This window comes from Panthera onca, chromosome A3 (genome assembly GCF_046562875.1).
Source record: "Panthera onca isolate mPanOnc1 chromosome A3, mPanOnc1 haplotype 2, whole genome shotgun sequence".
NCBI classification, from domain to species: Eukaryota; Metazoa; Chordata; class Mammalia; order Carnivora; family Felidae; genus Panthera; species Panthera onca.
The window spans coordinates 23,122,377-23,135,343 of NC_138341.1; the positions used below are offsets into that span (position 1 = coordinate 23,122,377).

The 12,967-nt window shown below is 39.8% G+C and overlaps 1 protein-coding gene across 1 annotated transcript in view; it reads left to right on the forward strand.

The window, feature by feature from the left end:
- The first annotated feature begins 972 nt into the window (after nucleotides 1–972).
- The window catches only part of PPP1CB (protein phosphatase 1 catalytic subunit beta), a 42,433-nt gene continuing 30,438 nt past the window's right edge, over nucleotides 973–12,967 (forward strand). The window contains exons 1-2 of the mRNA XM_060651690.2: nucleotides 973–1,101; nucleotides 1,318–1,457. Coding sequence (XP_060507673.1) covers nucleotides 1,406–1,457 — 52 coding nt within the window. The 5' untranslated portion in view covers nucleotides 973–1,101; nucleotides 1,318–1,405. The remainder of the gene's footprint in view (nucleotides 1,102–1,317; nucleotides 1,458–12,967) is intronic.

Sequence of the window (12,967 nt, forward strand, 5' to 3'; positions counted from 1 at the left end):
TGAGTGGAAGAAGCACTGCCTTGACCTCAGGATAGCACCTTGCCTGGGTTTCTGGACTAACACCTGAGGAATGAGTAGAGACCTTTGATCTGACCACTTTCTTAGAACAGGCCAAAAACTCTGGCTTGCCAGAGTATCTTTTTCGTGGCTACTCTCCCTCCTGCCTTTCTAGAGGTGAAATTATGTGGAAAGAACAGCTGGGCAACCAACCTTTCTGAACTTCCGTCTTTCTCTGTCTCTTCTACGTGCCAGACATTTGGTGGTTCTACCCTGTAGAAGCTTACAGTCGAGTGTAGGAGATAAATGCATAAACAATCACAAGGCAGGATGATTAATATAACGGAGGTCTGGACAAAAAAAGCACTGAGATAAAATGGTATGCATAGAGTGAATAAAGATGTAAGATGTGTGGATGTACTACACAGAAGGCAGAGAGCGGTACCCACGTTGAAATAGTATTGCTGACCTTTCCAGAGCCCACTTTAACGTATTTCATCCAGGGACACTTGGGCAACTACTAGCCTTGTGGAATGATGGGGTAGAAAATCCCTCGTTTGCAATGTCAAACTTTTCCATCAAAGTAACTCAACCCCTTCTTGCTTCCCAAACGCGCAAACCTGGGTTTCAAACGTGGATAATGTAGTCCACGTTTCCCGATTAACGGAAACATGAGGAATTGCTTGCAAAACTAGGGAAGGAAGACAAGAAAATAAAAAAGAGGCGGGAAGGGCACAACAACGCGGTGTGCACAGGGCCCCTGCCAGGGCAGCTGAACAGCGGGAAGGTCAGCCGCTGCCCACGCTCGTTCTGCCTAATGGGAGCTTCCCCAGCGCGGCGAGCCCCGCGAGCCTCGGGGCGCCTGCGCCGCCGTGGCGATTCGGCGCAGTGGAAGTGGCGAGTGAGGGCGACGCACCTGCGCGAAAGCAGCAGCGGCGGCAGCGGCGGGAGAACGGAGTCCAGTGCGATTGCGCAAAAGCCAGGGCTGTGGTGGGGGCCGCGGAGGCGTGCGCCGTGCGCCTGCGCGGAGGGTTGCGTGGCGCGGTGGCGGGGAAGGGTGGTGTGCTGTAAGTGGAGCTGCGGGTGGGGCCGTCGGCGGCGCTGGTGAGCTTTGCGGAGTTGGGCGGTGCCGAGGAGGAGGAGGTGGCGGCTGGGTCTGACGCGGCCCGGTTCTTGGGGGCTCCGCTTGTTTATTTATTTATTTATCGTGTGGGCCTCCGAGTGTACGCGCGCTCCACTACTTGGTGGGGAGGGGGTGGGGGGAGGGCCCGGGGAAAAGAGGGAGTTGGAACCGGGGTCGAAACGCCGCGTGACTTGTAGGTGAGGGAGCGCCGAGCCGTCGCCGCAGCCTCCGCCGCCGTGAAGCCCTTGTTCCCGCTGCTGGGAAGGAGCGTCTGGTGCCGACAAGATGGCGGACGGGGAGCTGAACGTGGACAGTCTCATCACCCGACTGCTGGAGGGTGAGTGCGGGGCCCGGCCTGCCGCAAGGAGGGGGCGCCCCCTTCAGCCCTCATTTCCCCTCGCCGCCGAACCCGAGGGGACCCCCGTTTCCGCCCCGCGGCGGCTGCGGAGGAGGGGGGCGAAGAGGCTGCTTGGCCGGGGGGGAGCGGCCTCCAGGAACACGGTCGGCAGGAGGCAATTCGAGAGGGGCTGTCCCCGCGGGCGGCCCGGCGGGCAATGTCCCCGCGAACCCTCGGGGACCGTCATGGCATCGCGCTGGCCGGGGGCTACGAGGAGCCCAAGGGTGCTGGGTGACCCTTCCCAAGGAGGGTGCGAGGATGCGAGTTTCTGTGCATTGTATGTCCGTGGAACGTGTATTTCTTCTCTGTTCTCTTTGTGCATTGCCCTTGGCTGCCTCCGATTCTTGTTCCGGGAGTGAATTTTATAAAAATCTTCTCATTGAGACAATTGTTGGACCTCTTCTGCATTTTTGCATGATGCTGTAGGACGAACTCTGTTTAAGGAGGGGATAACATTAGCGGGAGTTGAGTACCTCCTATTTATTATTTAGGTTAAAAAAAAATAGTAAAACCGAAGACTTTGACTCGAGCTGAAGATGCACTCAAGAAAGAATATGTAGACACGTTTGCTGACGGGATCGGCTTTCGGGTTTGAGAATTTAACAGGCTTGAGCAGGATTTAATTTCTGCACAAACTTAGAAAGGTCTACTTTATTGTAAAAGCCTCTCGTGTGTGAAAGGTATTTACAAGTCTTCGCTGCTTTTGAAGTTTCCTGGTCCTTCTGTTTTTATTGAACAGTTTTATGTTGGGGTGGGGGTTAGAGGGAATGGGAAGAGATGGAGAGACCAGGCTATTATTCACACTTAATCGCAGTCTTGTGCCAGTGAATCCCTTTACCCTAAAATTTGCCTCACCACTAATTGCTTTGTGAGTGTGTAGAAAAGATACTAAGCCTTCAAAAAAATTTAGCCTTTTCTGTTGGAAATCGTTAGAGTGCATATGCACTAACTTACTTGCTTTCAGGTTACCTGAAGGTAACTTGACAACAGCGAAGCGCGGTATATTCTTACATTTGGAAAATCATCAAAGAAAATTGTATTCCTGGGGGTGAGGGGCCGGCTAGTTCCTTTTTTCAGTCTGTGTGTTGGTTTCTCGTCAGTTCTGTATGTGCCCGTTGTGTAACAAACTACAGTTTATTTGCTCCAGATGTGAAAGCCTTCCAGCAGTCTTAAGACTGGATAGGAAAGTTTTACCAGGAACTCTTACTTACCTTTTCTTTTACTATCGAGTTATTCTTGGGAGGCCCCCTGGTGCCTGTAGTCCGTGTTCACTGCTTAAGTCTTGGTGGACTTTTAACAGATGTGGACATCTTGCTGGGTCTACGAGATACTTGCTTTGGAAAAAATTTTGTTTTGTGATTGTGTATTGTTCTAAGAGGGAAGTATAGCTACTTAAACATTTTAATGTCTTGATAACTTTTGGGGGAATCTGGACCCCGCTTTCTTACACATTTTAAACTTGAGTTTGTAAATTTAAGTATTTTAAAAATCTGATGTTTGTATTTCAACTTCTTCACTTCTATTTTTCGTGTACTTACATACTTGTATACTTTGTAGGCATAAAACAGTAGATTTTGTGTTTTAAAATGTTTGATCTGGGACCTTTTAAATCAGATGCACTTTTTTAGGATACTTAAGAAACTTCACTAGTGGATTGTTCGAGTTTATTGGAAAAAAGATACGGAGGGAAAAATAGGCTGAGGGATTCCATTAGTTTTGTGAATTCAGATTTAATATTTGGTGCTGGCTTTGAACAACCTCTCCCTCCCCCCGCCTGTGTGTGTGTGTGTGTGTGTGAGAGAGAGAGAGAGAGAGAGAGAGAGAAATAGTCTAGACATTTTCCCCTTTTAATATTGATCTCCTTTATGCCAATCACCAGGAATCCAAAGATAAAACACAATCTCTTCACCCAGGGAGCTTCCAGGCTAAAGTGATTTCTGGGCTTTTGCGACCTCTGTCTATATTCAACACACTACCATCAGTAAAAGAGTTTCATTACTTGCTTCTCAATCCTGGGAAGTATATTTAGTTTGACAGTCCCTCCTTGGAATTCTTAAATTCTGCAGGCTCCTTCTCTTTTCCTCTTCCAAAATCTATACCTGTTCAAAGACATCCAGAACAGACGTATTTTTTTTTTTGTCTGCCTTTGTTTTCAGTGATGTTACTTGCTCATTAAAGTTCATTTAGATTCAAGTGATGGTGTTTTGTAAAGCTGCCTAGCAAAATAGCTGCAGTAGGTGTTTTTGTTTTTTTTTAGTATTAAATGAACATATAAGTGGGACGCCTGGGTGGCTCAGTCACTTGGGCGTCCAACTTTGGCTCAGGTCATGATCTTGTGGTTGGTGAGTTCGAGCCCCACGTCAGGCTCTGTGCTGACAGCTTGGAGCCTGGAGTCTGTTTAAGATTCTGTGTCTACCTCTCTCTCTGCCCCTCCCCCGCTTGTACTCTGTCTCTCTCTCTCAAAAATAAACATTTAAAAAAAATTAAAAAAAATAAATGAATATATAAGATAAAACTTAGAATGTCTCCACGTGGGAAAAATCAGCAGAACTTCATCTTATTTTAAAACGTTGATTGTTGGGGCGCCTGGGTGGCTTGGTCGGTTGGGCGTCCGACTTCGGCTCAGGTCATGATCTCACGGTCCGTGAGTTCGAGCCCCGCGTCGGGCTCTGTGCTGACCGCTCAGAGCCTGGAGCCTGTTTCAGATTCTGTGTCTCCCTCTCTCTCTGCCCCTCCCCTGTTCATGCTCTGTCTCTCTCTGTCTCAAAAATAAATAAACGTTAAAAAAAAAATAAAACGTTTATTGTAATTCCAAGGCATGCTCTTGATTTCTTTTTTATTATATCAAATTGCCAGTGGGCTGTAACACGTTTGGTAACCATATTTTATAAGTTGCTTTTGTGTTTTTTTCTTTTTTGAGTGGGCATATCATTGATGTAATATTTTCAAAGTGCCTTCAGAACAATTTAAAATTTTCTGTTATTTAATGCAAACCATATACTAATTTCTTATTTGAATAGTGCGTATTCCTCCAGTATATTGGGTTAAGTTTTACTTAGAACTAAAAGCCAAGGACGCCTGTGATTCTATCCCCTGTAGTGAACCCTGTTACCACATTCTCGTGGCTTATAATAATGCTCTTGACTGATTGTTTAAATCTAGTTCCTGTGGGTGTCCTGGAAAACCCAGTGAAAGCTTTTTACTTTGATCATTAGTTCCAAAAGGAGTTAGGGTGGCAGTAGGAATATAGCATAATCACCTTGCAAACGTTGTTCAAATTATAAATGTTGAGTTTATTTTGGGAGGAGGTGAAATAGAATGAGTAGTTGGATCTGTTTGGAAAGAGGATAGGGTGAAAAACTGCTTCCCACTAGCTGTTCCCAACCAGACTTTATCCAAGTGTCTAAAAACTGGGCTGTACCGGATGATAATTAACACATGCCTATTATGTAGATCCTATATTTTGTTATGTTTATCATATATACCTGTGTGTATGTATATATCTCTGAATTTGTGGAACTTCTGTGATCATTTCCGTTCTTGTGGGTTATGTATTCTAAAGATTTAGTCAGGCTGAGACAGACTAAGCAAGTAGGAAGCTTTGTGTCCTTTTGAAAGTTAAAAAAATGGAATGGACTTGAAAAATTAAATAGATTAATAAAAGCACATTAAAATCCTCTTTAAATAAAAGTTTTATTGAGATATAATTCACATACTATGTAATTCACTTACTTCAAGTGTATAATTCGATGATTTTTAATATATTTACAGAGTTGCCCACGCATCACCACAATTTTAGAACATTTTCACCAACACAGCCCTGTTCCCATTAGCCAACACACTCCCTTTTTCCTTTCATCCCTCCCCCAGCATTAGGCAACGATTAATCTTTGTATCTCTATGGATTTTGCCTGTGCTGGACATTTCATGTAAATGGAAACATAATATATGGCCTCTTGTGATTGGCTTCTTCTAATGTTTAAAAATTCATCTATATTGTGTCATGTCTTAGTATTTCTTCCTTTTGTAGGTGAATAATATTCCATTGTATGAGTAGACCACATTTTATTATTCATTACTTGTTGGGCATTAGAGTTGTTTCCCCTTTTTGGCTGTTGAGAATAATACTGCTGTAAACATTGGTGTACAAATTTTTGTGTGGGCATGTTTTTACTTCTCTTGAGTCTACAGCTAGGAATGGAATTGTTGGGTCATATGGTAAGTCTATATATGTTTGACCTTTTGAGGAACTGCCAGACTGTTTAAAGCCTTTTTTTCTCCGATTTAAATTGTTTAGTTGTGATCCAGAAGTCTAAAGGTTAGGCAGTTTGAAGGAAGTGCTAGTCTGCTTGTTCCTGGCAACCCCAACTTCTGCAGGAAAGTGTTGTTTATATATAGATCCAAGGCCAGGTTTGTTAGAAATGAGCAGGTTGAGGAGTAGGAAAGATCATCTGAGGGATACTTTCGCTCTTCGCTTGCTGCTTCCTAGATGAGAAGCTAGAGGATGCATAAAGGTGGTACATTTTTTAACTGATTCAGAGATTAGGTTTGTTTTCCTGTTAATTCGTTGTTTCAACAAGTGAGGGAAACATTGAAAGTTTAAAGTAGTGCAGAAGTGTTTTTATTTTGTTATTTAAATGCAAAGCTGAAGCTTTTCTGGTAAATATCTAAATCCAAGATTAAAATTCATTGGGATTTAGAAATCTATTTACATTTGAGTCTAGAGACAGGATTATATTTTAAGATTTAGGGTTAACAGGAAGATAACAAATTATATCTAGCAGGCTTTTTTCTCTCTTGCTTTCCATATTTACTATTTTAACAGTATTCATTCCAATGGCACGTATTCTCAGTTCTAACAGAGGTAAAATAATATAAGTATATAAGAATGTCAAAATATTTAGAAATAATTGAAATCTCATTAAGTATTTCTGAAACAAAAGTTATTCTGGAAGAGTTGGATATGGGGATGCAAAGAGAAGAAATGGTTTGTAAATGAGGTAGGTTTAGGAGTGATGTGGTGGAGGATGGGAATTCCCAGTTGAGTTTTCTAGGATTTAATTTTTAGTGGATACAAATTTATACCCTCAAGCAGCAATCCCTGCCCTTCTAGCAGCTGTATATAGCCATTCCAAGGCTTATTTTTCCTGGAAAGATAGAGGGTCAGTGAATATAGGAAGGAGAAAGCGATCAGGGACACATCTCTTTCTTGTACACCCTCTATGTCTCCCCAAGATTGAATTGGATTACCTTCGAAGTCTTGGTTACTGGTAGGTGAAATGCAGTTTTTTTACACTCTATTCTCTGAAATACACCATATGACATCTGTTAGATAAAATTGAAAATGCCTTAATGGAAATAGTCTTCATTACATAGTTAGAGGTAAAGGACTAAAAATGCAGAAACTCATTCTGAAGTTTAGCAAGTATAAAAAACCACTAGCCAGTCTTTTCCTAGTGTTGGAGGAATTCAGTCCCTGGTCTAGGTGGGTTCTTGTAATACAGTAGAAAAAGTAGTAGAAGGACAGTGGCAGTTGTCCTTTATCCTGCTTCTGCTCTACTCATGTAGCAGAGTGATTTATGAGGGTGTATATACGTAACTTTCCTGAAAATTCCTGGCCTCTCTCTCCCTTCCCAAATTTACCTGCAAGAACAAGTAAGAGTTACTTATGTAATAGTGGAAACATGGCCTTTGGGTCCTGATAATGTGCCCACACTGTGTAATTTGGAGGTGACACAGTTTATTTCACCATAAAAGAATTTTATCCCCAGAATCTTCATCAGAATATCACTAAGTTCCAGTCTAGTCAATTACAGATTCACAGAAGCATTTTCTTGCTTTGAGTATTTGTTTAATAACACCATTTTAACTTTTCCTCTAATTTTACCTCCTCTATTTTTAAGATTTAGAGAAATCAAAAGTTACTTTTCATAATAAAAGGAGTTTAATAAGGACATCTATTATGTAGCTTTCTTTAATATTATAATTCACGGTTATAATGACTTCTATAAATTGGGAAGGAATCTTCATAGGTGTTTGTTCGTAGGTATCTCTGTTGTTTGAATATTTGTCAAATAATTGAACCAAAGTAGTGAGAGAAAATGACCAGCCTTCTGAGGAGATCTAAGTTTACACAGTGATAGAAAGGAATGTGTTTTTTGAACTTAACTGCAGTAGTTACGCTAATCAGATGTTTACTCAGTTGTGTATTTACTCAAGATATATCTGTAAGTATTGTTACAGTGGGAGGCCATGTTTATGCTGGTTTAGGATACAGGTTCTGCATGTATTTTAATTTCAGCTCTGCCTCTGTTCTGCATATTGGGGATGATAGTGTCTATTTCATAATGTATCTGTAAAGACTAAACAGATAAAACCCTTTGATACATAATGAAAGCTCAGAAAATGTTAGCTGTTGTTACTCTTTCTGTTTGGTATAAACCTGAACTGAGAAATAGGCAATAGAAGACTTTTTATGCTGCTGAGCCCTGAACCCTTCCTGTAGTAATTATTGAGAAGGCCATTCCTTATGAGGATCTAACATGTATTGTGTCCTCCACATTGTGTTATTGCATGCAACCACTCTTTTCATATATGTGTACGTATGTGTAAAACATTTTGTTTCTATTTCCATCATCCGGAGTTTGTAATCTGGTTTGACATAGTGTTGGTGCTGAAGGGCAGAGACAATTTTAGGCAGAATAAGATGGTGAAAAGTAAGTTAAAGAAATTTGTTGTATGCCTTCTTTTGGCTGGGGACTAGAGCAGTGGATTTCAAACTTTTTGACTCTTGGGACCACTTTATATACTCCTAAAAAGAATAGAGGACAAGAGCTTTTATTTATGTGATTTATTAGTACTGTGTTAGAGATTAAAACAGAATTTTAAAATATCTTTTTTAATTCATTTAAAATAATGGTCCATTGCATGCCAGCATAAATAATGTTTTCTAAAACAAGAAATATAGTGATAAGTAAACCTCTTTAATGTCTGGTTTTGTAGACGTTAATCATATAACATATAGTTGGAAAGTGAAGGAGTATTTTATTAGTCTTTTTAGATAATTGTGGATATTCTTTAATGTTGTGTTTATTCTTTAATGATATTCTTTAATGTACTAATCAACAAGTGGTAATTTCTTAAAGGTTAGTTGTAATGTGGAATCAGAAATATCTGAGTTTTTTTGTTCCTTTACATTAAAATCCATTGATCCGTCTTACACTTAAAAAAAAAAAATTATTTTAACACTTACTCATTTTTGAGAGACAGAGTGCAAGCGGGGGAGAACAGAGAGAGAGAGAGAAAGAGGGAGACACAGAATCTGCAGCAGTCTCCCGGCTCTGAGCTGTCAGCACAGAGCCCGATGGGGGGCTTGAACTCACGAGCCGTGAGATCATGACCTGAGCCGAAGTCGGACGCTTAACTGACTGAGCCACCCAGGCGCCCCTGTCTTACACTTAAATGGTTCTTATACATTCTTTATAACATGCATTGGTCATTTGGAAAATATCAGTTACATCGAGTTATGCAAATGTTCTAATGTTGATACATCTTACACAATATCAAAAAATCATATTTGTTGATATAACAAGGTATCAGAAGAGTCTTTAAGTATGGAAGAAGCTGTCAGATTCGTGGTGCTGGATACAAAGTTTCCAAAATTTTAATTTTCACTTGAAAGGTTGATTTTTATCATTAGCAACAAATGCTGTCAGTTGTTTTCTTTGAAACGACACAGCCTCACTTTGTTCATTTTCAAGAGTATCTGTGAAATCTAAGTGTAAATAGCTATAGTTTGTCAGCTACGCTTTCCAGTAAAAAAGATGTTCTGTGAAAAATGTGGCTAGATCCGCTTGGAGCTAAAACTGTCACTCGAGTGCTTTTCTTGAACACAGCCATTGTGCTTTGGTATGTAGCAGAAATGCCTAATGGATACTTTTCATTTCATTATACAGAATATTAAAAAGATGTATATTCAATGGTGGAGATTTAATAAAATTGATAATTTTTACTACTTGAGGGCATTCTTAAGTGAAACTGGACTTCTTTGTGTTTCACTGTAAATGCATGGTAATGAATACCACCAGTACATTTTGGCACCACTGATTTTGTTTTGTGCTAAGGTGCTAGCAGTTTTGCCCACCATTGGCTTCTGTGTCATGCAGATGTCAACATAGTGAAAAAGGGGATCCCGCTTGGAGAACCATAGAGCTAGGGCACTCTTCCTCTGTTCTGAAACATCTGGCTCTCACCTATATCTGCTACTTCTTTATTCTTTGCTTATCATTTGTTTACTGGTATATCTGGAATCACTTTTTAATTTATGACTCTTCACAGGACCCTTTGAGAATTCATGAAAGCCATGGGCCTTTTCAGAAAAATATGTATGTTCATATATATATACACAGTATTACAGTTTGAAGTATTATACAGAGCTTCTGAAGGCCACATTAATCATTCCTATCAGGCAGACTTAAGATAAATTGAAATTGTGACAGCTGCCTAATTCTTTCACTTGAAACCAAAATTCCACATTTTAACCACTTGTAAAAATTTTACCGTTTTTACTTTTTGTGGCTTTAAGGGAGACTTACATGCTAAATAGGGAGAAATAGCCACTTCATCCTACCGAAAAAAAACAGGAAATTTAGCAAGTCTGGATTGAAGTTAACTTTGCTATTGATTAATTTGTAACCATGAGTGAATTTTGGGGGGGTGTAGAGTGAATTAAGATATTAAAGGTTATGGAAGATTCCTAAGATTTCATGGGGCAGATATGATAGATAGTAATGGGGTTGGTTCTTTTTTCTTGACATCCTTTCTGTTTTAGAGAAGGCAGTTATTGTGAGAACTTGCCAGAGAAAATAGCAGATGGTTATTGAAAGATAAAATTTAATATACACACAATACACATAAAAACACATATATCACACACCATTTGTATTTTTTTAAGTGTATTTATTTTGAGAGAGAGCACAAGGAGAGGAGGGGCAGAGAGAGAGGGAGAGAGAGAATCCCAAGCAGGCTCCGCACTGTCAGTGCAGAGCCCAACATGGAGCTTGAACCCATGAACCATGAGATCATGATCCGCGCCAAAGTCAAGAGTTGGCTGCTTCACTGACTGAGGCACCCTGGCGCCCAACACCATTTGTGATTTAAAAGACAAACCTGCATTGAAAAGGTTTTTTACATGAATATGAAATTTGAAATATAATGATTAAGTGCAATTTGTGTATCTTCTTTTGACATCAGATAACATTTTGTTTAATTGAGGTTCAGAGTTAGTGTTCTGTGTCATCAAAATTGATTGCAAGTGTTCATCTGTTAATGCTGATCTGTAATGAGATCTGTATTTCATCTTGGAAGGTATCTTTTAACATGGATAGGTATTGCCAAATACTGATATCAGTCCACAAGAATGTGATTTTAGTTAATGATTTTAGTTATCATTTGGAAGGTATTTATAGACTTCTTCTAGTTCTCTCCTAATATTTGCCTTTTATTATGTTATCACAGCACACAAATCAGTTCCAATCAAGGGCAAAGTGGAAGCTCTTCACCTGCACAGTTAAATAGATTTTGGTATAGTGTGCACTAGCACTGACGTCTGAAGAGTTCTGTTGGAACTGTGATTTGAGCTTAGAAAATATATTTAATGCAAATCTGTGAGGAAATGAAGATCTTGTTTTAACTTTGACAGCACTGGGAGTGTATAAAGCAGCTTTGACATTTGCTTGTGAATTCAAGCATCGTTAGTTGTCATAATGACTTACCACAGTATACGTTTCACATATAAATATTTTTTTGCCTTACAATTTTAGATTCAATCATTAAGAAACATTATCAGGTTTGCAACAAAATCTAGTTTATTAAACTACCCATAATAGTGATAGTGATTGTTGTCATTCAGAAAAATTTCAGTATTGGCCCTGAGCTCAAAAAAATCACAATAAAACTATCACTACTAGGCCATTGAACTGCTGTGTAGTAGAGCAATTTGAGATATTCAGCTTTTATTTCTGACAAATACTCACGGAACTGACAATAGTTCATGAGTGCTAATGATGTACACTATTGATTACCGCTGAGCCAACAATACATGGTAAAGTATCTTTCTACTGAGTAATTGCACCATACACTATAAACACCTTAAATGTTCACAAGTTTGTAAAATTGCCCAACTAGGGTTTTTTTGTGCTCCATGTATATTTTTACCACCGTTTTTTCTTTTGTTTTTCTCAGCTTCTTGAAAATATTTTTGATAGCTAATTCAAGGCTAACTCTTCAGTCACTCAATTGGCTCCTTAAATAAGGCAACAGTTAGGTATTGGTAGTATCTGTGAAGTCATGAATAGCCAAGGAAAACCACTTGAAATCATTTGTTTTTGTTTTTATTTAGAGAGACAGCATGAATGGGGGAGGGGCTGAGCGAGAGGGAGACATAGAATCTGAAGCAGGCTCCAGGCTGTGAGCTGTCTGCACAGAGCCCTGATACAGGGCTCAAACTCACAGGCCACTAGATAATGACCTGAGCTGAAGTCGGAAGCTTAACTGACAGAGCCATCCAGATGCCCTCATTTTTTATTGGGTTTTTTTTTTTATTGTTGTTGTTGTTTTAATGTTTGTTTATTTATTTTGAGAGAGCGAGAGCACTCGTGCACGAGTGCAAGCTGGGAGGGGCAGAGAGAAGAGAGGGAGAGAGAGAATCTCAGGCGGGCTCCACACTGTCAGTTCACAGAGCCCAGTGTGGGGCTGTCACTCGCAAACTGAGTGAGATCATGACCTGAGCAGAAGTTGGATACTTAAACAGCTGAGCCACCTAGGTGTTCCTCATTTGTTTTTTTAACTGATGATTGGTTAATACTGCTCCTGTTGTCTTCGATGCTTCAAGAACTGTTTTTACAGAAAGGGTAATAGTCTTAAACAAGAATATTGTTTCAGGACCTATTTCTTTGGCTTTTCCAATCAAACATGATTTCAGGAACTCACCATTAGTACATGGCTTTCCTTGCTTGCTAACACAGTAGCCAGTTGGAAATTTAATTTTGGTTGCAGTCTCATTTTTATTTTTGTGAAGAAATTCTGCTGTGATGAGATTCCATTTAAAATGTTTAAATTGTCTTTGCTTTTGAGTGAAATAGGAATATTGTGATGATAGTGCTTAGCCTGGTAATGTGAACATATATTGTATTTTTTTTAAGCATAGCTATAATGTTATAAATAAAATGCTTAGCTGTCTAATTCAGTAACAGAATAATCCACACTCCACTGTGCTTTAAAAGTGCAACATTTGCATTCCATTTTTCCTGCGTGAAGAGTATGCACTGTAATAAAAGTAAAAAAATGTTTTTAAATGTTGCAGAACAGCAACAAGCAGGAACTCAAGACACTGTTGAGTTATAACTGCATTTCTGTAATTCGTAGTACCATGAGAAGCAGTGTGAAATGAT